The sequence below is a fragment of the Bolinopsis microptera genome, chromosome 4 (assembly GCF_026151205.1).
Source record: "Bolinopsis microptera isolate Bmic1 chromosome 4, MBARI_Bmic_1.0, whole genome shotgun sequence".
NCBI classification, from domain to species: domain Eukaryota; kingdom Metazoa; phylum Ctenophora; class Tentaculata; order Lobata; family Bolinopsidae; genus Bolinopsis; species Bolinopsis microptera.
This window is the reverse complement of record NC_087075.1, coordinates 12,083,097-12,106,591: the sequence shown is the minus strand read 5'-3', so window position 1 is coordinate 12,106,591 and position 23,495 is coordinate 12,083,097. Positions and strand designations below refer to the sequence as shown.

General features: G+C 38.2%; 4 protein-coding genes across 4 annotated transcripts; 2 read left to right on the top strand and 2 right to left on the bottom strand.

The window, feature by feature from the left end:
- Positions 1-114: 114 nt before the first annotated feature.
- On the top strand, positions 115-3,040 carry LOC134814536 (uncharacterized). The gene has a single exon (XM_063822699.1). It carries the CDS (start codon positions 118-120, stop codon positions 2,950-2,952), a length of 2,835 nt encoding a protein of 944 aa, XP_063678769.1. The 5' UTR covers positions 115-117; the 3' UTR covers positions 2,953-3,040.
- Positions 3,041-9,928: 6,888 nt separating this feature from the next.
- Positions 9,929-11,205, bottom strand: LOC134814224 (uncharacterized). Its single transcript, XM_063822287.1, has one exon. The coding sequence runs from the start codon at positions 11,088-11,090 to the stop codon at positions 10,071-10,073; it is 1,020 nt and encodes a 339-aa protein (XP_063678357.1). The 5' UTR covers positions 11,091-11,205; the 3' UTR covers positions 9,929-10,070.
- Positions 11,206-13,432: 2,227 nt separating this feature from the next.
- On the top strand, positions 13,433-14,415 carry LOC134813813 (uncharacterized). Its single transcript, XM_063821693.1, has 2 exons — positions 13,433-13,915; positions 14,410-14,415. The coding sequence occupies exons 1-2, from the start codon at positions 13,433-13,435 to the stop codon at positions 14,413-14,415; spliced, it is 489 nt and encodes a 162-aa protein (XP_063677763.1).
- A 5,039-nt stretch (positions 14,416-19,454) lies between these two features.
- On the bottom strand, positions 19,455-23,028 carry LOC134813812 (rhodopsin-like). Its single transcript, XM_063821692.1, has 8 exons — positions 22,932-23,028; positions 22,594-22,695; positions 22,340-22,413; positions 22,073-22,180; positions 20,895-21,049; positions 20,588-20,746; positions 20,171-20,241; positions 19,455-19,927 (listed from the first exon to the last, which is right to left on the bottom strand). Exons 1-8 carry the CDS (start codon positions 23,026-23,028, stop codon positions 19,455-19,457), a joined length of 1,239 nt encoding a protein of 412 aa, XP_063677762.1.
- Between the last annotated feature and the right edge of the window lie 467 nt (positions 23,029-23,495).

Here is a 23,495-nt window from a genome sequence, read left to right as displayed (position 1 = left end):
CTATAAGTATAGTTAACAATATTTGAACTTGGTTTATTTTTTAACAATTTACTGTGGACTTCGTTTGCCTTCTTCACATAATTTGAGAAGATGATCCGGCTAGCCCTGCTTACTGCAATGTTAGCAGGCTGTTGTGTTGAAGCAGCCTTTGACGACGACGTTACCTACCGGGATGATTACGACGACGCTTGGGAAAATGAATCAATGGAGGAGTACAACCATCAGGAACATCACTTTAAGCACGAGAATGTATTACCAACAGATCCCATCAAGGAAGACTCTGAGAACTACTTGGAGAGACTTAGAAGGGCATCGGAAGACACTGAAGAGACGTACGATGATGATTGGATGAACATTGGACATTCGGAAGAAGAATCAGAGACCTTTCTGTACCAGGATGAAACAGATCTGGTACAGTTAGCAGAACGAACAGATGAACAAGGTGGACAAGAAGAAGGTACAGTAGAAAATCCCGCTATCAACATCAAGTACAGTTTAGGCAAGGTCTTGGAACCAGGTGATTTTATAGAGGTCCACGGAACTTACTCTGCAGATACATCCTGGTTTAGTGCCAACATTTTGGATGACAGTGGCAACATTCTGTTCCACCTCAACCCTAGACCAAACTGGCGGAAAACAGTGTTGAACTCTAAACTTGGTGGCTGGGGGTCAGAGGTAAGGTGTGAACTGCCAAGCTTAAAATCCTACGAAGATTTCGTCATGAAAATAGTTTTAATGGACAACTTTTACAAAATATATTTCAATGGGAAAGCTCTCTCAGCGACCTTTCCTTATCGAAGAGAGATTTCAACAGCGAAAGACATTATATTCTGGGGCGGTAATAACGGCTTCAAGTGGAACACACTTATTCTACCAGGAACAGATAAAGCTATCCAATATACGGGAATGAAAGAGTTTAAATTAAAAGTTGACGCATTGAAAGAAGGAATTGTTAACAAGGTCGCTGGGAAAAACCTTCAGGAGGTCAAAACGTATGCTAATTCGACTGAGGGATCGCTGGATGTCCTTCAATGGTGGCTCATGAAACAGATACAAGACAAAGCAGGGTTTCTTGACTTTAGTGATGAGACGCTGAATTGGATTCTAACAAACAGGGAAGCATTAGAAATGTTCATGACGTCGGGGGATATTCAAAGTAATAAATACCGAAAGGCTCTGAAAATACTAGGAGACCTGATCCAGCTAGATCCTGCTATCAAAGATGAACCACTGAGACTTCGACTTGCTGTTGCTACGGCAATCACACATTCAACACCAGTAGCCTCCATGGCTGTCGGAAGAAACACGATCGACTGGAAGGCAAGGTACCAGACCTACATGAGATGGAGTGAAGAAGATGTGCTGTTCTCACCATTCTTTGAAGGAACAGCCTGGCATCTCAGGTATGTAGTAGGATCCTGGCAAACAGAAGAAGAGCACATTTGGGCTCGGGAAAACACTCCCGAAGGTTATGATAACCCATCTAAAATAGGGGGCGCTACCCACAGAATGATGTCATACAAACTAAAAAACGATGACGGAACATCAGTCCACGCTGGTTCGCCGTATTACTACTACCTCCCAGTATCCCTCAAATCAATGCATGAGATTGGGGGTGTCTGTGGTGCTATATCAAAGTTCGCTGCAGGAATGTGTCATGCTTATGGAGTAGCTGCCGTCCCAGTGGGACAGCCTGGTCACTGCGCTTACATATGGTACAGAGGTGGAAACTGGGTGCTGGGTAACGATGTCTCTGGGTGGGGATCGTCAAATTCACATTGGGGAATCCAGTATACTTGGATGAGACAAGCATACTACTTCCGTGTTATGAATGAAGCTCAAAAGAACCTGGCTGGTTATAGGCTCTCTGAAAAATTGAGAATCGCAAGTAAGCTGGTGAATCCTGAAGATCGATTTGAAATATTAGAAGATGCCACAACCGAATGCCCTTATAACTTTGCGGTGTGGGTTGATCTTGAAAAGGCAATAAAGGAACCAAATCTAAATAAAGAAACAGTGCAAAATGCACTGCTACCAGTTGTTTTATCGCAGCGGGAAAAAGAAAACAAGTCGTCTGATATTGCTAGTGAAAAGATTGTCACTTCAGAATGCTTTGGAACCAGTAGTCGTGCGATGACAGATAAACATGGCAACACTGCCTATTGCAAACAGGAAACTGCTGATTTTGAAATTGATCTTGAGAAGCCTTCCACAATACAGGAAATAAAGTTCCAATGGTGGGGTTGGTCAAAGCCAGCAGAGTACGACATCTATGCTATGGGTGAAGATGGTGACTACGTTCTGGTGAAGACACACGAAGATGAGCGAGTAGAGGGTTGGTTCAACCATTGGAGTTATCTCAATGGATGGGACATGAAGACTACCAAAATAAAGATGGACTTGAGAAAAGGAAAGAAAGATCCGTGGAGCGGGAAGAACTACTTCGGCATCCGAACCATCAATCTCATTGGAATTTCCTACGATATTCTTGATGACGTGTCAAAGGGTAAGCCAGTTTCAGCAAGTGTTGGTAGTTCAGATCCAGATAGCCTGGTGGATGCTTCAAATTCCACCTTGTGGGACGCTGGTGAGAATGGCTGGTTTGAGATCAATCTCAGACAGATCTGTGCTCTGGATGACATTGAGTTCTTCTGGGCGGACGGTGAGAAACCAGAAAGTGTCAAAGTCACTTACAAAGTTGGAAGTGGTCAGGAGACTGAAGCCTCGGGAGAAGATCCCTTTAGGACGGTGCCTTTAGAAATGGACTGTGGAACAACAGTGAAGGTGGAAATTTTGGGAGGTAATCAAGTACTGAAAGGAGTGAAGGCGTGTGGAGTTTCATACAGTACAAAAGATATCCTGAAACTGAAAGTCAACCAGGCATACGAGGACTTTTACTATGTCAGAACCCATCTGACTGGTTCGATCGACAGCATGACCTACGAGGATTAATTAAAAAAACCCATTATTTAGAGACAATTTAACTATGTTTAATCGTTATTATATCGGTTAAAAACATTGATAATTAGATCTTAGAATTGTTCTTTATTCTCAATTTTTAATATTTTCTGTCTCTTTATATTTGCTTATTGATCATTATAAAGGACAATTAATAAACATGTGAAATTTTTATGTTTGGTCACAAAAATGGGAACATTTCTTTCTGCGTATTTCTTGGTGCTAATTATATTTATAACTTCTATCCTACAGTATTCTATAATATCCTTTTAATTTTATTATAATAATAGAAAGTAAATGGTATTAGCTAACAGTAACATTGATTTTTTTTGCATTTATATGGTATTAGCTAGAAATTTCGGCAGCCGGACAATCGTTCCCAATTTACTTTTAGATCCAGCTACCATGGGTCATGAGAAGATGACGAATCAAAACCAATAAAAAACTGCCTAATCGGATACAAAAATTGCGCCCAACTAATCACGGAATCCTGTTTTGTGATAGTAATAAAATTTAAAAATTTAGGAACCGATCGGATATCTGGCTCGAACTTCGAAGTCAGCAAGGGTTTCAGAGTGGTTATAGATGATCCGGAAGCGTTGGCTTTAGTATATTTGGCTAGTAGTACTCAGGTAAGGGACTCCAGTTTCGGCAGAAGGATGTTCAGATCCGGAGTTGATGGAAATAGAGTCTCCATCAGAATATTCTGGGCAGAGGACAACTGTTGGTTTTCTGCTTTCCTATTCAGAGAGTTGACGAGCTCCTTCTTCTCAACCATTTACCTGGGGACCTCAGGCTATTAGGGGTCGTTCACATATTACGAAATCAGCTGAGGGGGGGGGGGGGGGGGTAAAAATGTTCCAAAAAATGATTACGTAATATGTGAACGACCCCTTATGTTCATAAACATAGAGATTCGGCGGAATGACAGGCTGAACGCGGCCCAGTAACTCAACCATGGGAGCAGGGGTATGGTTATGCTCACATAATTTCAAGTGATCGTTGGGGTGTTTGGCACACCTGTCGGTTTCTGCTACTTGTGCTCCTATGCAACATACTATTCCAACCTGACGAGTGTGTTTCTCATTTGTGCCATGATAATGATCAGTCATGTGACTCCTCAAAATCATGCGAATCTTCTACATTTGATTAATCATATGATTCGTCGAAATCGTCTTGTTTTCTGATCGCCTCACGTGATCCTTGAGGCGAGGGGGATTGTAAAGTTCTAGACAAATGTTCAGGTTCTTCCTTCCACGAGAAAGAACAAATCAAATAACTGTTCCCAAATGAAATCTATCGTTCATTTAAGGCTTAAAAAGTGTTAGGCGACCATTCAAAACAGCACATTTTAGGGAAGCAATCGATAGAATAACCATCACATAATGAGTTAAAAGGGTTTTGAGCACACCTCACAGTAGAAAAGAGGTATCGTATTATGAGTGTGACAAAGTTATCCAAATAATAACACCATATTCTCCACATTTAACTCTATATAACACCATATTCCCTACAGTTTTACTCTATATAACACCATATTCCCCACAGTTTTACTCTATATAACACCATATTCCCCACAGTTTTACTCTATATAACACCATATTCCCCACAGTTTTACTCTATATAACACCATATTCCCCACAGTTATGTCACACGCTGAGACTTGAAGACGATACCCTCCCAACCCTCACAACCGCTGTACTTCACAAAATATAACAGCTCACCAGACTGGAGAGTTAGATAATAATGATATTCACAAAGCACCGATCATATCAGTGCAAGACTACTTACTTACTTAGAAGCATGTGAGAGTTATCATGGGATTATTTTGTTCCACGTGTTATAGGCGTTGAAGAGTCAGGTAGTTTGTGGACGGTGGTATAAAGTAATAATCACTAATTAGTACATATTATATTTCCATCAGATCCTTGTTCAACCCTCCAAGTCCAATGAACTGCTCCTCAATGTTATAATACTAAATGTTTAACTGACATACATTCCTATCAAATGCGTTTTTGTATCTTTATGTAAGTCAACCCAGATGAGTAAAGTTCGAGAATAATGCACCGCACTTATAGCCCTTCAATTGTAATACGACCATTAAATTAAATGCACATTGAATAGTGATCGCTTACAATAACAGCTGTGATTATTAGCATGCGTTTCGTTTGTAGTATAATGTACTGCAAAGTGTTTTTAAAACTAACTTATATTGAATATGTCATTGGTAACTCAAATAAAATTGTGCAATAAACTGTACGTGCAACAGCTGCCCTATTTTCCTTAAAATTAAAAATATTCTCTTTTACAGCAATACAGCTCATTATTCAGCCCCAAGTGTTTTTTACCCGTATTAAATAATTTGTTAACTCGTGATGGATAGGTCATTGGTAGCTTCAGTAACGACCGTTGTGCAATAAAGTGTACATGCAACACCTGTCTTCTTCTTCAGTTGCTCATTTTCGAATATGTTCGCTGAATTTGAGCTTGGAAAAAACATTTCATGACATAATTATCGCATAGCATATATTTATATTTTCTTCATTAATTTGATGACTAAACTTTTCGCAGCAAAACGATTACTTTACCATCGATTAAAATATTTGGACTTAAATTATTGTCTCATTTTGTTTACTCTGCACTCTGCAAAAATCGTTGTTCAGATGGTTAAACTTAAGTTTAACAAATAATCTTTATTTGATAAAAACTGTAACTATTCAGTAGACAGATGAGGCGATGTTCAAACGATTGATACCACTGATCTCATTCACCTTGTTTCGTCTTATCAACCCTGGTATGCCTTCCCTTCCTGACAAACCTTCTCCTGACGAACCTTCTCCTGACGAACCTTCTCCTGACGAACCTTCTCCTGACGAACCTTCTCCTGACGAACCTTCTCCTGACGAACCTTCTCCTGACGAACCTTCTCCTGACGAACCTTCTCCTGACAAACCTTCTCCTGACGAACCTTCTCCCGACGAACCTTCTCCTGACGAACCTTCTCCTGACAAACCTTCTCCTGACGAACCTTCTCCTGACGAACCTTCTCCTGACGAACCTTCTCCTGACGAACCTTCTCCTGACGAACCTTCTCCTGACGAACTTTCTCCTGACGAATCTTCTCCTGACGAATCTTCTCCTGACGAACTTACTATTCCTAACATCGTTAATTTAAATGATTATCATCTGGTAATTCCAACCCTAAATGAAGAGTCCAAAGGAAAGTGCCAACCAACCCACAAAATCTTTATCAAATCTGGAAACTTCTCTCGTCCACTCAATGTTATTAATACTAGTCGTAATGCAAATATAACGGAAGGTGTGTGTCAATTCCCGGTTAGCGCCATGGATCTTGTGCTCAGAGAAGAAATTGCTCCTTCGTGGATAATAGAAATCTCTGAAGTACCCTGGTTCTGCAAACTCGATAACGACAACCGTTACTGCGACGCAATTTCTGATTGCCTAACAGACGAATGTGGCTGTACCAGTAAAGAAGTTTTCTTCTGTCCAAAACGCACTGGATGTGTTACCTTTCCACAGTTGTGTGATGGTAAGAATGATTGTCTTGATGGCGCTGATGAGTGTTTATGCGAGGGTTTTGTGGAAGTAGAATGTCCTATCCTAAACTCCTCTAGTATTTGCTTGTCACAAAGAGAATATTGTGACAGAAAACACATCTTTTCAGAGTTAAACTATTCATGCACCTTTCGTAATGTTGAGTCTGTTGACTGCTCTGCAATTTCGGATAATGAAAACCGTCTCATCAACCCTATCAACCGATGCCTGAACTTTACTATCATACACCTCTTCAATGATAATGATGATATTTCCAGCTATTGTAAAACAAACTGCTCTGAGACTCCTGACTTTGATGATGAAAAATGGGCTAAGTTTTGCGACAGAATCGTGTTAACAAGTATGGGTATAGTCGAGCAGATTGATTTCACTTGTATGCCCAAATACTATGATGAAACCTACCAATTATCAAAACTATGTGACGGAGAATTAGATTGTTCCAACGGTGCGGATGAGGCAGAATGTCCAGGTCGTTTCTATTGCTCCCTCAATACCTCTGAGAGTACAGAGTGGGTGACTCCTGATAAAACTTGTGATAATATCAAACATTGCTCCAACGGGCGTGACGAATGTGATCCCTGTAACTCAGATGGGTTATCCAATCTCCTCCTCAGTTCTTACTTTCTGCTTGCTTTCACAGCTATTGCAGGAGTCTCAGCAATAGCACTGAACTTTAGAGGGGGGATCAGATGTTTCAACAGCAACCCTTCCACATCAGCCGGCAAAGTCGACAGATTGTTGTGTCTCCAGGTTCTTTTCTTTGATGGTAGTATGGGTCTGTATAACTGTGGTATTGTGGTCGCAGCCCTGGTTCTTCGTGCGAATGGCAACTACTGTTTTCAAGATGAAAGTTGGAGATCAAGTATCTTCTGCCAGGCACTTGGACTGACATTCTCAATAGCTTCACATGGATCCCTCAGTGCAATAGCCCTTATGAGTGTAGTCAGGTGTATTAATTGTGTCAGAGTACATCATCAAACCAAACTTAAAACAATATTTATAACATCTGCAATACTTATTGCCATAAATGTGATCAACGCATTGATTCCCATCCTTCCTTTGGTTGCCATACAAAACATCTTCCGTACAGACGTGTTCTTTAAAAACTTTCTAGATAATCCCTTCATCAGCTCTAGCTATGTAAACATGACCAGGTTAGACCAAATACATAAAAGATATTACTCTAACAAAACTGATCTGTACACAACAGTCAGGGACCTCAACACCATCACCAGTAAAGACAACATATTTGATATCATAGAGATCGGATATTATGGAAACACCCGTCTGTGTGTCCACAACGTCTTTAAAGAACAAGAATCCTACTTCATCTATAAACTCTCCTACCTTATTATAGTATCGCTACTTCTGGTCATAGTTACTCTCACTTACCTCATCATAGTTAGAAAGCATTTAGTTTCTCAACGTGAAGTGGGAGACATTGGAGGTGGGATGAACAGACAGAACGCTGCAGCCCCCTCATTAGCTCTGAAGGTTTCTCTGATGATAGGAACACAGCTAGCAAGTTGGTTGTCTTTTATCGGGGCTGCTGTGTACTTCCAAATAGTTAGTGATAGTCCTTCTCCCCTACTGTTTGAAGTGCTAGCTCTGGTTGTTCTACCCATCAACAGCATTCTTAACCCCATTTTCTACAGTGAACTGTACAAGAATATAAATACTCGTTTTTGGAGAAGCTGGAGAGGATTCACTTCAAGAATGCACTAGTGCATTCGATCTTTATCAAACAAGACCCCAAACCTCCCGACAAACATATCATGCACAAAAGTAAAGTAAACATTAAAGACCATGCGTCGAGACAGCAGGAAATTCACTTTTTGAACAGGGAAATCAAGTAGGCCCGTTTTTAAATGAACAAGAAAATAACACTCAATCTAAAAATAATACTGTACTTATCATCCTAACGTTTGATCTTTCTACCAATGACACCTTGATAAATTCTCTATCTTTTATTTCGTGTTTGCGACACGTTGCATGATATTACAATTACATACTTATTTAGTAGCTGAATAGTTTTTAATACGCTGCCTATCAGTTTGAATAAGTTCGGAAAGTTTTTACTTCTTACAATTATTTCGCCCTTTTATATTTTATTGCTATTTCTTCGGAACTGTTTTGATTTACATTTTTAGTCTAGTCACAATTTTAGATTGGAGATAGTTCGTATCAAATAAGTACAGTTTCAGAGTATGAATGTGTTGTATTAGTGCTTTTCATGCAACAAGTAAAACAAATCCTTTATGTCATGTTTCCAGGGTTTGGACTGGAATTTCCCGCTTAAAGAACCTCCATCACGTTACATTACATAATTTTCTGAAAACATATACCTTACTCGGGAATATTATAGCGGGTTAATTTATGACTGGGAAAATTAATGACCGGGAAAAATATGGCGGAATTTTCCAAAATCCACCACTTTATCCCAGTCATAATATTCCCGAGTAAGGTATTACATTTACAATAAATTATGCAATATCACAACATTACAATCAACAAAATAAATTTAATCGCAATGCAATAATAAGTCAAATCTTCATTAAAGCGTATTCTCATTCTCATTATCGCTAATGTTCCCGCCATTATCATTATTGATATCCCCCTGAGCTGCTGACCGTCAAATTCGAAGTTGTATTGTTGTCTTAACAAGACTTTCATTTTATCCGCTAATGGGGCTAATGCTCTGAAGGTCAGCCGGAGCTTAATTTCCTGCCCACCGCTTGGTATTGGGGAACGTCTTGGCTTTGCATCTTCAACTGCTCCAGTAATCAATCCACCGTGGACCATGAAATAGTGGCACAGTTTACTCACTTCTAGCGGGATGTGGCCACAAGTTACTTTAACGGGAAAAACTCCCTCTGTCTTTAGTCTACACACTGCACACGAGAAGCGATCAATCTTTAGAGACATTATTATTATATATATTATATATTATTATTATTTTCGTTTTCTTCTATAACATATAAATTGTTTTCTTCTCTCCGATTCACTGATTCATGGGCAAGAGAAGTGAGAATCACGGTCCACCCTGAAATCTGATTTCTATAACCAAATTGTGATTTTTATAACGAAATTATGGTAGCAACCGCCAATAAAGTTACAGCCCTCCTTCCACTGCTTCAAAAGTCTTCTCTAGCACATAATATGAGACTTCAGGTAAAATAGGATGATCACCACCCCCTTGGAACCCCATAATCTGAGTCGGCGGGTTTTTTATGGCTGGTAAAATTTTTGACCGGGAAAAATATGGCGGAATCATCCAAAACCCACCACTTTATCCCGGTTATAATATTCCCGAGTAAGGTAGTTAATACCTAGCATTTCATGAATACCCGGTTTCCAACAATTTGTAACCAGGGAAAATAAATGGCCATGGTCAGTTTTTACTTTTTGGTCTGCAGTCTAAGAAATAACACAACTTGCTGAAATGCTCTAAAAATTAATAATGTTTTTGCAAAAAAAACATGTTTATAAAAATATCATTATAATTTTAAACTTCTTCTCTAGATTTTGCGCTTCCTCTAAGTGTCCGGACATTGACAAGCGAATGGTCGATATACCCCAAGACGGTAGGAATCATCAACTTTTCCCCATCTTGATAAAGCCATTACATCCTGCCCCTCCTTCATTTTCCTTTCGGAATTGTCATTTCCAGCTTTCTTCTGCCAGGGGATGTCCCACTCTATCTTCTTACCATCGGCCTCCCAGACCCACTGCTTCTCCTCATTGATGTCGTTTCCTCCCAACCACATCCAGTTGTCAGGGTCCCACCTTTTCAAAGTTTCCTCTCTTTTACCCAGGAAATAGTCCATTGCTGTCATCATCTCGTTCAGCTCCCCACCTGACCTTATCTTAGCTAAATGCAGACCAGCATTGTCACAGGCCAGCTTGGCATCCTCCCAACTAACCTTGTTCGAGGAAATGATGTATTTTCCTTGGTAGTCACACGCGTAGGGGTGCTCCATGAACTTATAGGTGTCGTCCCACTCTCCATCGTGGTTGATTCTCATCTGGTTCTGGTAGCATTTGGGCTTTTCATCGCAACCGTTCTTGCGGTACTTCAGTGCATTCTGATCTGGCTGTTTTGGTGCCCATTTAGCAAAGTTTCCGGGTGTTGATCCATTAGCCCACTGCCAGTCGTCGTTGAGGTAGACCACTGCCTGGTAGGGTGATCCAACCACATTATTCACCTTCCTCAACCCAGACCACACCCATTTAGTTTTCGTCCATTCACTTTCTGGTTGTTGATCCTCTGGATATGTCATTTCTAGCAGCATCTTAAGATCTTCGTTTTTCTCATCTGTGTTAATTGTCACAAGGTTCCCCTTCACTGCTCCTGCTCCGATGTCAAAGTTCCTGCAGTTCTCCTGGGCAGTTTTGTAGTCCACTACGGTGGAGAAGAAGGCTATGTTACAAGTAGCGAACACATTATTTGGGAGGTTTGTTAGGAGGTCCCGGAGTCCCTTCAGTTGTTTCCTTTGTTTCCTTGTGATGGCTCCAGAGAGGGTTACCAACACACATAGCAGTAGGATGATCTTCATGGTCTTGCCGTTGAGGGGCAGTGCAGTGCTATGCTCAAATCGGTTCGATTAAAATGATTATATTGAGTGGTTTCTGCTCGTTAAAACTGCTGGGGCAAACAATAAACCAATTAAAGCTGAAAACTAAAGAGTAATGAAGGAGACAAAACACACTCATGACCTCCTTCTCTACTGATCACATGATCGTTTTTAGAAACAAAAAAGTGAAATTTAAGAGGTTGAATTATGTCCAGGTGTTCAGACCATCAATAGTTGAACAATTAACAATGCTCAAACCACACCATGCTATATTATAATTATATTTTATAAATCGGTTAATATCTAAAATCAAATGGTTTTATATTTTAGGAGGTGTCAAATCACACCAATTTTACGGTAGTCGGATTAAAGTTAAGGACTGCAATAGATAATTACGAAATGTATTGATAATGATAGGTCATATGACTAATAGCTATGAATTATTACCAGTACTATAGTATAATTCTTCTCACAGCAACTGATCAGATTGAATGTTTGGTTAAACTTTCTTGTCATTGTTAAAGGAGAACTTGTAAATTGGAAGCTTATCATGCATCCACCTTCGTCCCTCTCCACTCTCACTCATCACCTCGGGATTCCAGCTCACGATCAGTGACATTATTGTCTGGTAGTGATAACAATTCCTTATTAATGACTGTTGTTAAATGACTTGAACTTTTTATTCTAGAGAAGCCCGAACTAGCCGTTCAATTATTTGCACGAAAAAGCCTATTAATAGTATTGGACCAATAATTTTGTAATTGTTTACCAGCCTTGATGATCTTTTGTAAATAATTTTTGCTCCGAATATTTTAAATTGCCTTAGTCTCACACATGACACAGCACTAAAGACTTCAAATTAGTATTCATAAAAGCTAAAAGCTAGCGAAACTTAAATTTTATAAATTAAACAAATGACTCCTCACTCGTAGTCGTTGCTGAAAACAAAAACAAAAAGATTACCTCAAAGCGGTAAATTCGGAGTGTTTATAATATTGATAGCTGCAGCTCTTTTTGAAAGTTCAAGACAATTCGTGCACTTTTATAATATGTTATATGATGTAAGTCGTAAGAGGATTGTGGAACGTTATTATCCAAAAATTTACAGGGTGGGCCAAAGTCAGTACCCATACGTTGGGTCTTATAACCCCGCCGTGTTTTATATTTGAGAGTTGTTGCTTTGCAGATGGCATACTGTACCTACTTGTTCGAGGATTCCGTCACCAAAATGTGAAAATTCGATTTTTGGGGGCCACGCCCAATCAACATTGAATTGTTTATACTGGTGCTTGTGAACCTGTTAGAGACTCCGTTGTAACATATTGCAATAGGTCATTTAATCCGGAATAGGATATGAAAAGATGGTGCGAAACGGATTTAAAATGACGAAGTTATAAAGCAATTTGTTTATCTCGTTAGCAATGATTACCTAATTACGGCACCGTAATTGGGCTCTCTACACGATTCCCATAATGCAGATCTAGCCTCAACCCAATTACCTGATCACACGTAATGAACAAACTCGTTATGCTTCATATCTCGGTCATCTGAGAAGCTAGAACTCTCATTTTTCAGGACAAACGTGATTTAAATGGCCAAACACTATTCAATAAAATTTGGCTTCATCCGACTATCCAAACTATCAAATATATGCAAAAATGAACCTTCATTTGAAAAAAATGAACACGAATATTTTTCGATTTGACAAATTCCTTGAACCAGTGGTGGTAGTAAGTCATACCAGACAGAATTATTTCAATTGGGCACTCAGTGATTGAGCTATTAAGGCCAACATATGGGTACTGACTTTTGGCCCACCTTGTACATTTGAAGTGCGTGTTATATATTATATATTGAAATTTCTCAATTAATATCTTTATTTCCTAAATTTAGATTTAAATTTGAATTAAGAACACTTCTGTTAAATATGTAAACATAAAATTCATATCAACAATGAAACATGTAAATATTAATAATAATAATTATACAATGAATAAAACTTACAATTTGAATAAAATAAATAATATGACGAGTAATTATCGCATAGCATCTATTTATATTTTCTTCATTAATTTGACGACTAAACTTTTCGCAGCAAAACGATTACTTTACCATCGATTAAAATGTTTGGACTTAAATTATTGTCTCATTTTGTTTACTCTGCACTCTGCAGAAATTTTTATTGAGATGGTTAAACTTAAGTTTAACAAATAATCTTTATTTGATAAAAACTGTAATTATTCAGTAGACAGATGAGGCGATGTTCAAACTATTGATAACTCTGATAGTGTTCACTCTTTTTTTGTCTCACCAACCCTCATGGTATGCCTCATACTCCTGACGAACCTCCTTCTGGTGGCGAGCTTCTTTTTAGCAATGAACCTCCTACTCCTGACGTACTTCCTTTTAGTAACGAACCTCCTACTGCTGACGTACCTCCTTTTAGTAACGAACCTCCTACTGCTGACGTACCTCCTTTTAGTAACGAACCTCCTACTGCTGACGTACCTCCTTTTAGTAACGAACCTCCTACTCCTGACGTACCTCCTTTTAGTAACGAACCTCCTACTCCTGACGTACCTCCTTTTAGTAACGAACCTCCTACTCCTGACGTACCTCCTTTTAGTAACGAACCTCCTACTCCTGACGTACCTCCTTTTAGTAACGAACCTCCTACTGCTGACGTACCTCCTTTTAGTAACGAACCTCCTACTCCTGACGTACCTCATTTTAGTAACGAATCTCCTATTAGTATTCCTAACATCGTTAACTTAAATGATTATCCTTGGGAAATTCCAGCCCTAGAGGTAGGGTCTAAACTTAAAGGAAAGTGCCAACCAACTCACAAAATCTTTATCAAATCTGGAGACTCCTCTCGTCCACTCAATGTTATTAATACAAGTCGTAATGAAAATATAACAGTATAACGGAAGGTGTGTGTCAATTTCCGGTTAGCGCCATGGATCTTGTGCTCAGAGAAGAAATTGCTCCTTCGTGGATAATAGCAATCTCTGAAGTACCCTGTTTCTGCAAACTCGATAACGACAACCGTTACTGCGACGCAATTTCTGATTGCCTAACAGACGAATGTGGCTGTATACCAGTAAAGACGTTTTCTTTTGTCCAAAACGCACTGGATGTGTTACCTTTCCACAGTTGTGTGATGGTAAGAATGATTGTCTTGATGGCGCTGATGAGTGTTTATGCGAGGGTTTTGTGGAAGTAGAATGTCCTATCCTAAACTCCTCAAGTATTTGCTTGTCACAACAAGAATATTGTGACACAAAACACATCTTTTCAGAGTTAATCAATTCATGCATCTTTCGTAATATTGAAAATTTTGACTGCTCTGCAATTTTGAATAATGAAAACCGTCTCATCAACCCTATCAACCGATGCATGAACTATACTATCATACACCTCTTCAATAATAATGATGATATTTCCAGCTACTGTAAAACAAACTGCTCTGAGACTCCTGACTTTGATGATGAAAAATGGGCTAAGTTTTGCGACAGAATCGTGTTAACAAGTATGGGTATGGTCAAGCAGATTGATTTCACTTGTACGCCCAAATACTATGATGAAACTTGCCAATTATCTAACCTATATGACGGAGAATTAGATTGTTCTAACGGTGCGGATGAGGCAGAATGTCCAGGACGTTTCTATTGCTCCCTCAATACCTCTGAGAGTACAGAGTGGGTGACTCCTGATAAAACTTGTGATAATATCAAACATTGCTCCAACGGACGTGACGAATGTGATCCCTGTAACTCAGATAATTCATCCAACCTACTCCTCAGTTTTTACTTTCTGCTTGCTTTTACAGCTATTGCAGGAGTCTCAATGATCATACTGAACTTATGAGGGGGGATCAGATGCTTCAACAGCACTCCCTCCACATCAGCCGGCAAAGTTGACAGATTCTTGTGTCTCCAGGTTCTTTTCTTTGATGGTAGTATGGGTCTGTATAGCTGTGGTATTGTGGTAGCAGCCCTGGTTCTTCGTGCAAATGGCAACTACTGTATTCAAGATGAAACTTGGAGAACAAGTATCTTCTGTCAGGCACTTGGACTGATATTCTCAATAGCTTCACATGGGTCCCTCAGTGCAATAGCCCTTATGAGTGTAGTCAGGTGTGTCAATTGTGTCAGAGTACATCATCAAACCAAACTTAAAACAATATTTATAACATCTGAAATACTTATTGCCATAAATGTGATAAATGCGTTGATTCCCATCCTTCCTTTGGTTGCCATACAAAATATCTTCCGTACAGACGTGTTCTTTAAAAACTTTCTAGATAATCCCTTCATCAGCTCTAGCTATGTGAACATGACCTGGTTAGACCACATACATGAAATATATTACTCTAACAAAACTGATCTATACACAACTGTCAAGGACCTCAACAGTCAACACCTTCACCAGTAAAGACAACATATTTGATATCATAGAGATCGGATATTATGGAAACACCCGTCTGTGTGTCCACAACGTCTTTAAAGAACAAGAATCCTACTTCATCTATAAACTCTCCTACCTTATTATAGTATCGCTACTACTGATTATAGTTACTCTCACTTACCTCATCATAGTTAGAAAGCAGTTAGTTTCTCGACGTGAAGTGGGAGACATTGGAGGTGGGATGAACAGACAGAACGCTGCAGCCACCTCACTCGCTCTGAAGGTTTCTTTGATGATAGGAACACAGCTAGCAAGTTGGTTGTCTTTTATCGGGGCTGCTGTGTACTTCCAAATAGTTAGTGAAAGTCCTCCTCCCCTACTATTTGAAGTGCTAGCTCTGGTTGTTCTACCCATCAACAGCATTCTTAACCCCATTTTCTACAGTGAATTGTACAAGAATATATTATACTCTTGTTTTTGGAGAAGCTGGAGAGGATTTGTTTCAAGCAGGTGCTAGTGCAGTTTTTCCTTATCCAACAAGACCCAAACCTCACGACAAACATATGTCATGACAGCAGGAACTTCAGTTTTTAAACAAGGAGGCCCGTTTTTAGATTAACGAGAAACTAACAAGAACATTCAACCTAAAGACAATGTTGAACGTATCAGCTGCACCATTCCTTCCGTAGATAGAAAAGAGCTATACACCAGCAAGCTGGGTGATGTTGAATAATTTAGTAGTAAAAATGATCGTCCGATCTTAACTGTTTAAAAAAAACTGATCTTAACTATCTTTTATTTCGTGTTTGTGACACGATGCATGATATTACAATTACATACTTATTTAGTAGCTGAATAGTTTTTAATACGCTGCCTATCATTTCGAATAAGTTCGGAAAGTTTTTACTTCTTACAATTATTTCGCCCTTTTATATTTTATTGCTATTTCTTCGGAAATGTTTTGATTTACATTTTTAGTCTAGTCACAATTTTAGATTGGAGATAGTTCGTATCAAATAAGTACAGTTTCAGAGTATGAATGTGTTGTATGTATTTAATTCAATATTTACTTACTTACCTTTGTCATAACATCGTCATTACTGATTCAAATATGAATCAACCAGAAATGTTTTTCAAAAAATCATCAAACTAGACTCAATAGCACGATAAGAATAAATGATATAGTTATCATTTCATGAATACCCGGTTTCCAACAATTTGTAACCAGGGAAAATAAATGGTTAGTTTTTACATCTTGGTCTGCAGTCTAACAATAACACAACTTGCTGAAATGCTCTAAAAATTAATAATGTTTTTGCAAAAAAAACATGTTTATAAAAATATCATTCTAATTTTAAACTTCTTCTTTAGATTTTGCACTTCCTCTATGTTTCCGGACATTGACAAGCGAATGGTCGATATACCCCAAGACGTTAGGAATCATCAACTTTTCCCCATCTTGACATCCTGCCCCTCCTTCATTTTCCTTTCGGAATTGTCATTTCCAGCTTTCTTCTGCCAGGGGATGTCCCACTCTATCTTCTCACCATCGGCCTCCCAGACCCACTGCTTCTCCTCATTGATGTCGTTTCCTCCCAACCACATCCAGTTGTTAGGGTCCCGCCTTTTTAAAGTTTCCTCTTTTATATTCAGGAAATTGTCCAAATAGTCCATCATCTCGTTAAAATTCCATGTGATGGCTCCAGAGAGGGTTACCAACACACATAGCAGTAGGATGATCTTCATGGTCTTGCCGTTGAGGGGCAGTGCAGTGCTATGCTCAAATCGGTTCGATTAAAATGACTATATTGAGTGGTTTCTGCTCGTTAAAACTGCTAGGGCAAACAATAAACCAATTAAAGCTGAAAACTAAAGAGTTTTGAAGGAGACAAAACCCACTCATGACCTCGTTCTTTACTGATCACGTGTTCGTTTTAAGAAACAAAAAAGTGATATTTAAGAGGTTGAATTATGTCCAGGTGTTCAGACCATCAATAGTTCAACAATTAACAATGCTCAAACCACGCCATGCTTTATTATAATTATATTTTATAAATCGGTTAACATCTAAAATCAAATGGTTTTACATTTTAGAAGGTGACAAATCACACCAATTTTACGGTAGTCGGATTAAAGTTAAGGACTGCAATAGATAATTACGAAATGTATTGATAATGATAGGTCATATGACTAATAGCTATGAATTATTTTAACCAGTACTATAGTATAATTCTTCTCACAGCGACTCAGATTGAATGTTTGGTTAAACTTTCTTGTCATTGTTAAAGGAGAACTTGTAAATTGAAAGCTTACAATGCATCCACCTTCGTCCCTCGACCCTCTCCACTCTCGCTCATCACCTTGGGATTCCAGCTCACGATCAGTGACATTATTGTCTGGTAGTGATAAAAATTCCTTATCAATGACTGTTGTTAAATAACTTGAACTTTTTATTCTAGAGAAGCCCGAAGCCGTTCAATTATATGCACGAAAAAGCCTATTAATAGTATTGGACCAATAATTTAGTAATTGTTTACCAGCCTTGATGATCTTTTGTAAATAATTTTTGCTCCGAATATTTTAAATAGCCTTAGTCTCACACATGACACACCACTAAAGACTTAAAATTTCATCATAAAAGCTAAAAGCTAGTGAAACTTAAATTTTATAAATTAAACAAATGACTCCTCACTCGTAATCGTTGCTGAAAACAAAAACAAAAAGATTACCTCAAAGCGGTAAATTCGGAGTGTTTATAAACACTCCGAATTTACCGCTTTGAGGTAATTAACTTTATTATAACTTTATAAATAAAGTTATAATATTGATAGCTGCAGCTCTTTTTGAAAGTTCAAGACAATTCGTGCACTTTTATAATATGTTATATGATGTAAGTCGTAAGAGGATTGTGGAACGTTATTATCCAAAAATTTACATTTGAAGTGCGTGTTATATATTATATATTGAAATTTTATCAATTAATATCTTTATTTCCTAAATTTAGATTTAAATTTGAATTAAGAACACTTCTGTTAAATATTTAAACATAAAATTCATATCAACAATGAAACATGTAAATATTAATAATAATAATTATACAATGAATAAAACTTACAATTTGAATAAAATAAATAATATGACGAGTACGAAACACTCCAAATAATAAATAAAATAAACATTTCTCAAATCTAGTTTGTCACGAACCGCTTCAGTCAATTCTTCAAAAGAATCCTTTCCGATTTCTTCCCTAATAAATAATAATCCATATCTTAAATTAATTTTGTGTCCAAATGCGAATTTTGGCTAGTGACACCTTGGGGAAGCGTTTCAAACTCATTTGATATGGGATATGGATCGGAAAGCATCCAGATCCAAATATAAGCCGATTTATCACAGTTTTATAAAACTTATGAATACAAAAGCTTTGACAGTTTTGCAGCCTTAAACATAATTTAGCAAAGTCTTTATGTTCCGTCTTTTTTCGGCCCTTACTGTTTTCTTTTAATACAAAGACAAAACGTTTGGTTAACGCTTAGCTTTGATAAATATAGCTATAAATCACACTAAAAAAGACTGCAATGATCTAACTTTGTGTGGCTTGGTGGCTATATCTGTTTAAGTTAATTTTCATTTATGATAGCCTTGGTATTGCACTGTAGGTGTTTGAATCTTAAATGGCAATCTTTCAATATTGATTATTGAAGTACATGAGTCGCTCACAAAGCCCTAGCGTAAATGGTAAATCAAATTCTGATTGTTCTATCGCTGAACTATGTCAAGATACAGTTTTTTACACTCTAGCTGGTAATGTGGCAACTCCAACAGCTTTTCATTGTAATAGGTATTAACTGTTAAATATTACATTGGTGTAATTTGACACGTGATAAACTAGAATAAGGACACACAAAACGATCCTGTAAAATTACCAGACCACAATCACCGACACTTACAAAATCCTATCAGTTGTTTAAAACCACCCTGTATCTGGGGGTTCAAAGACGCGAACAATATGGGATTACAAGCGCTCTTCCCGATAAACAGCCAGTGAGCCAAGAGGGCCCACTTTATGGGAATGTTTATGGGGTGCTTTGAGATCCAATGTGCCAGTCCCGTCACAAACAATGGCATAGTGAAGAGCATATAGCAGCCTACTATAATGAACACAGACACGGTGACTTTCCGCTGCATGGCCGTGTTTCTGGAGCGGCGTATCTTGATACTCGCCTTCGCCTCGTTGGTGTTGGCTGCTTTGTGGTCTGCAGCCCTGTTCCACCTCCACTTACTCTTCTGGGGGGCTGGTCCGGGTGTGTGTTCGGGCTGGTGTTGGCGGAGTGTGCGGCGGACTGGTCCTTCGATTGGTTCTTCCGGGGAGTTCCTACTCACTGGGTCTTGTGCTGTTGAGCTGGACTCTGAAATTATCGGCATGTTATTTATAATAATTATAACTCTATAACGTTCTATAACCACCAGTCTTGGTGTTGGATAATACTTTAGATACCACTCAATTAGAGTCAATCGCTTTAGAAATCAGACTAAACTGCAGCTTAGCACAGAACAGCTTTGTAAAACGTTAATGCTAAAATGTTATAACTCCTAAAGGTGGGACAAACAGAATCTGAGAATTACTGAAGAAATTGTGAAATCGAACTAACCTTGGTAGTCAAAGGGGTATTTGAAGTGGACGTTGGAGAACGCAGTGGTGTCACTGAACTGAACTGTACTGCTGAAATAAACCTCATTAGGCACTGATCATGATTTGACGTGATCCTTAGAGCCAATAAGGTATGATTATTCGTGCATTTATCACAGTTGATAAAATGCCAGTAGTGTCACTACAAATATTAGTTTGTGTTCTTGCCAAAAACTTCAAAAGCTGTTAAAAATTCAAAATACAGGATGGATCAGAAACATCTGTTTATTTTTATTTTCCTCTTATTTGATAACGGCGCAATGCAACACTGTAAAAACAGAAATGTAGTATGATCAAATATGTTTGCGAAACAAGCCTAAAGTTTTGAAATATAATTAGGAAATGATGAGCAATTCTGAAATCATAAGTTCATACTCACACTGGACAAGAAGATGTAGCGGTCGGAAAGGAGGCCTGCTGTCTCTTGGACCTTGAGTTAAGACGTTTTCTTGTGATGATGAGCAGCTTGAAGTAGAAGTAGGCACAGAGAAAGACCGGAACAGGGATTGAGAGCATGAAGAAGGTGATGAAGTAGTATCTGTGATAAAAATAATCTGTAAGTTAAATCCTTGATTCAAGAGCCATTCTAGAATTTAATATGTTTGGAAAAAATAGGTGCAGATTCTTGCCAACAAAAATTTAATTCATCAAATTTAAAAATAATTTCATCTGTCGGAACATTATACCGGTGGAAAGCGTCGTTGGATCCCTTGATACCACAGTTGAAAGAGTAGGGAGAGTAAACGTAGGAGTCCCACCCGAACAGAGGACATGCTGCCAGGAGAGAAGAGTGAAGCCAGCTGAACACCAGCATCACCACTATCCGCTTGTGTGACATCACCTGGGAGTTTTAACGTTTCAATCAGATCTATTGACCTTTGTTTGGACGGATCTTGTTGTCAATTATTAACGGCCCGTAAGCCCTTATTTTCGGAGATTTTATGAAAGATTTGCCGTTGTAACTGTAATACTCATTATCATCCTCAGCAGAACTCTCGCAATATTAAGAATTCAACCTTTCCAACACCACTAAGTTTGAGGTTATGTAATTATGTCTAATTTGATTTATAAACTGCTGTCAGTTTCAAGCGAGATAGGGAATAACCGGAGCTCAAACTGCGTAGAAAATAGAAACCTAATTTTCTCAAATGCACGATTTACGTAAATATAAACTGTATCGATGAAGGGCATTAATATAAATGTCAACTCCTATCACGCAATGTCTCGAAGTTCGAGTAAAAAGTGCTCGAAACTTAGCCGCCGGATTTGTCGGTCCTCAATACTTCAATAACAGGATTTAAACTCTCAACCTTTAGCACAGAATGTTGATGGATACTTCAGCTGGCTAATTGGTCTGAAGACTCAGCACAGTGACATTTAGGCAGAATATCGAACCTTCAAAACGTGCTCCCCGATATGAAGACAGGTAAAGATATGATAGCCTGATAAAGACATGTCAATTCTAGATCTGATAACCTGATAAAGACATGTCAATTCTAGATCTGATCTTAAACAGATGGCACCAAGGAAGCCTGTGTAAGGTATCTAAGGTAAAAATGGCGAAATTTGCATTTGAGGGATATTCTGCGCCCTGAGGTATGTGACCTGAATTGGGATCCCCATTACTTAAATTTCTTATCGGTCGTGTCAAACTGTCCAATGTCCAAGATCATCGATATTTCTAATTTTATTCCCCCATAGTATCATTAGAAAATGAAAATTTTAATCGATAATACCAAAACAACAAAACATGCACAGCCAGACATTGATTATCATAATTGAAAAAAATTGGAATTTTAAAAAAATCAATAAACCTCTTTTTATTACATTGCCGTAGTATAAGTTATAAGTAATATAATGTTACCTTGAAGTAAGTGAATGGATGGGTAACGAAATAGTATCTGTCCACAGAAGACATTGCCATAGTCCATAAGGAGGAAACCAGCGCTACGTTATCCAAGAAACCTGACGTCTGTAGGGGGGATGCGTATAAAAGCATAATTTATACAAAAATATAATTTATGCTAACCCCACATTTTAGATATCAAGCTGATTTAGAAATAACTTCGAAAAAATTGATAATTTGTCTATCTAAGCATGACACTAAATCACTAAAAGGTTAAGAATTTACATTGCAAAGATCAGCTCCAAAGACCCATTTATTCTGCAGTACTGAGGAGGATGTTATGGGCATCGTTAACACTCCTGAGGGAGACAATTTTAGTTTTATCGCTTCTAAGAGTGAAGGACATTCATTTTAATTTCAATACCGCTCATGGAGGATACAAAACTATTGGGAGTAAAAATTTAAGTTTCAACACTTATCATACTGGATATCTTATTTTAATTTTAACAGTCACGAGGAATCATATCGAGTATTATTACCGACAATGAAGTCTGCGATCATGAGATTGATGATAAATATATTGTTGCGACTTTTAATCTTCTTGCTGTGAATAGTTACACTGGCCACCACTAAGAAGGAACCTGAAAAACAGAGTTCTATTTAGAAACCATCACAAGGGACATGATAATCGTACTAGTAAAAGTGCAAATAACATGCTCGGCAACGATCATACCCGACAACAAATTCGATATCGCACGGGACAGTATTTTGTATTTTGAATTTAATTTTTACAAAATTGTGACACTCAAAGTATTTAACATGTTATAAATTTCAAATTTCAAAGATTAAATCGGCAAAATATCGAAGAATTGCTTACCGCAAATGGTGATGATGGAAAATCCAACCATGGAGACACCCAACATTAAGCGGTCCGAAAATCGAAGGAGATCCGGTACAACCTGATCACTTTCCATTCTGATAGGACTTTGCTAAACATGCATAATTGTTACTATTGTTGATTGTAATATTCTCTAAAAGTTAAATTAAATACTGAAATGAAATGGTAAGAGTAAGACCACATAATAGACGATCATATAGATTTGTATAACTGTATACGATCATATAGCCTGGCTATAATACGGAAAGGCCATACACGAAAGAAGCCACAGTGAACATCACTGTTGAAGACACGCCAGTGCAGCAAGTTAGTGACTTTACGTACTTAGGTACAATTATCTCCAGCGACGGTACTATCGACCGTGAGCTGTCAGCTAGGATTCAGAAAGCTTCCGGAGCCTTCAATCAACTGAGTAATTATATATGGAAAAACCGCAACATCCAGTCTTATACAAAGATCAGGATTTATAAGGCAGCGGTTTTGACAATATTGTTATATGGTAGTGAGGTTTGGAACACAACCAAAAAGCAGCTACATCGCTTT

Bases quoted from the DNA above. Each gene is read 5' to 3' on its own strand.
- LOC134814536 (XM_063822699.1), top strand. From the start codon at position 118: ATGTTAGCAGGCTGTTGTGTTGAAGCAGCCTTTGACGACGACGTTACC.
- LOC134814224 (XM_063822287.1), bottom strand. From the start codon at position 11,090: ATGAAGATCATCCTACTGCTATGTGTGTTGGTAACCCTCTCTGGAGCC.
- LOC134813813 (XM_063821693.1), top strand. From the start codon at position 13,433: ATGCCTCATACTCCTGACGAACCTCCTTCTGGTGGCGAGCTTCTTTTT.
- LOC134813812 (XM_063821692.1), bottom strand. From the start codon at position 23,028: ATGGAAAGTGATCAGGTTGTACCGGATCTCCTTCGATTTTCGGACCGC. The intron at 22,696-22,931 runs GTAAGCAATTCT...TCTGTTTTTCAG, and splicing joins TTCCATCATCACCATTTGCG to GTTCCTTCTTAGTGGTGGCC. The intron at 21,050-22,072 runs GTAACATTATAT...TAAAACTCCCAG, and splicing joins ATCCATTCACTTACTTCAAG to GTGATGTCACACAAGCGGAT.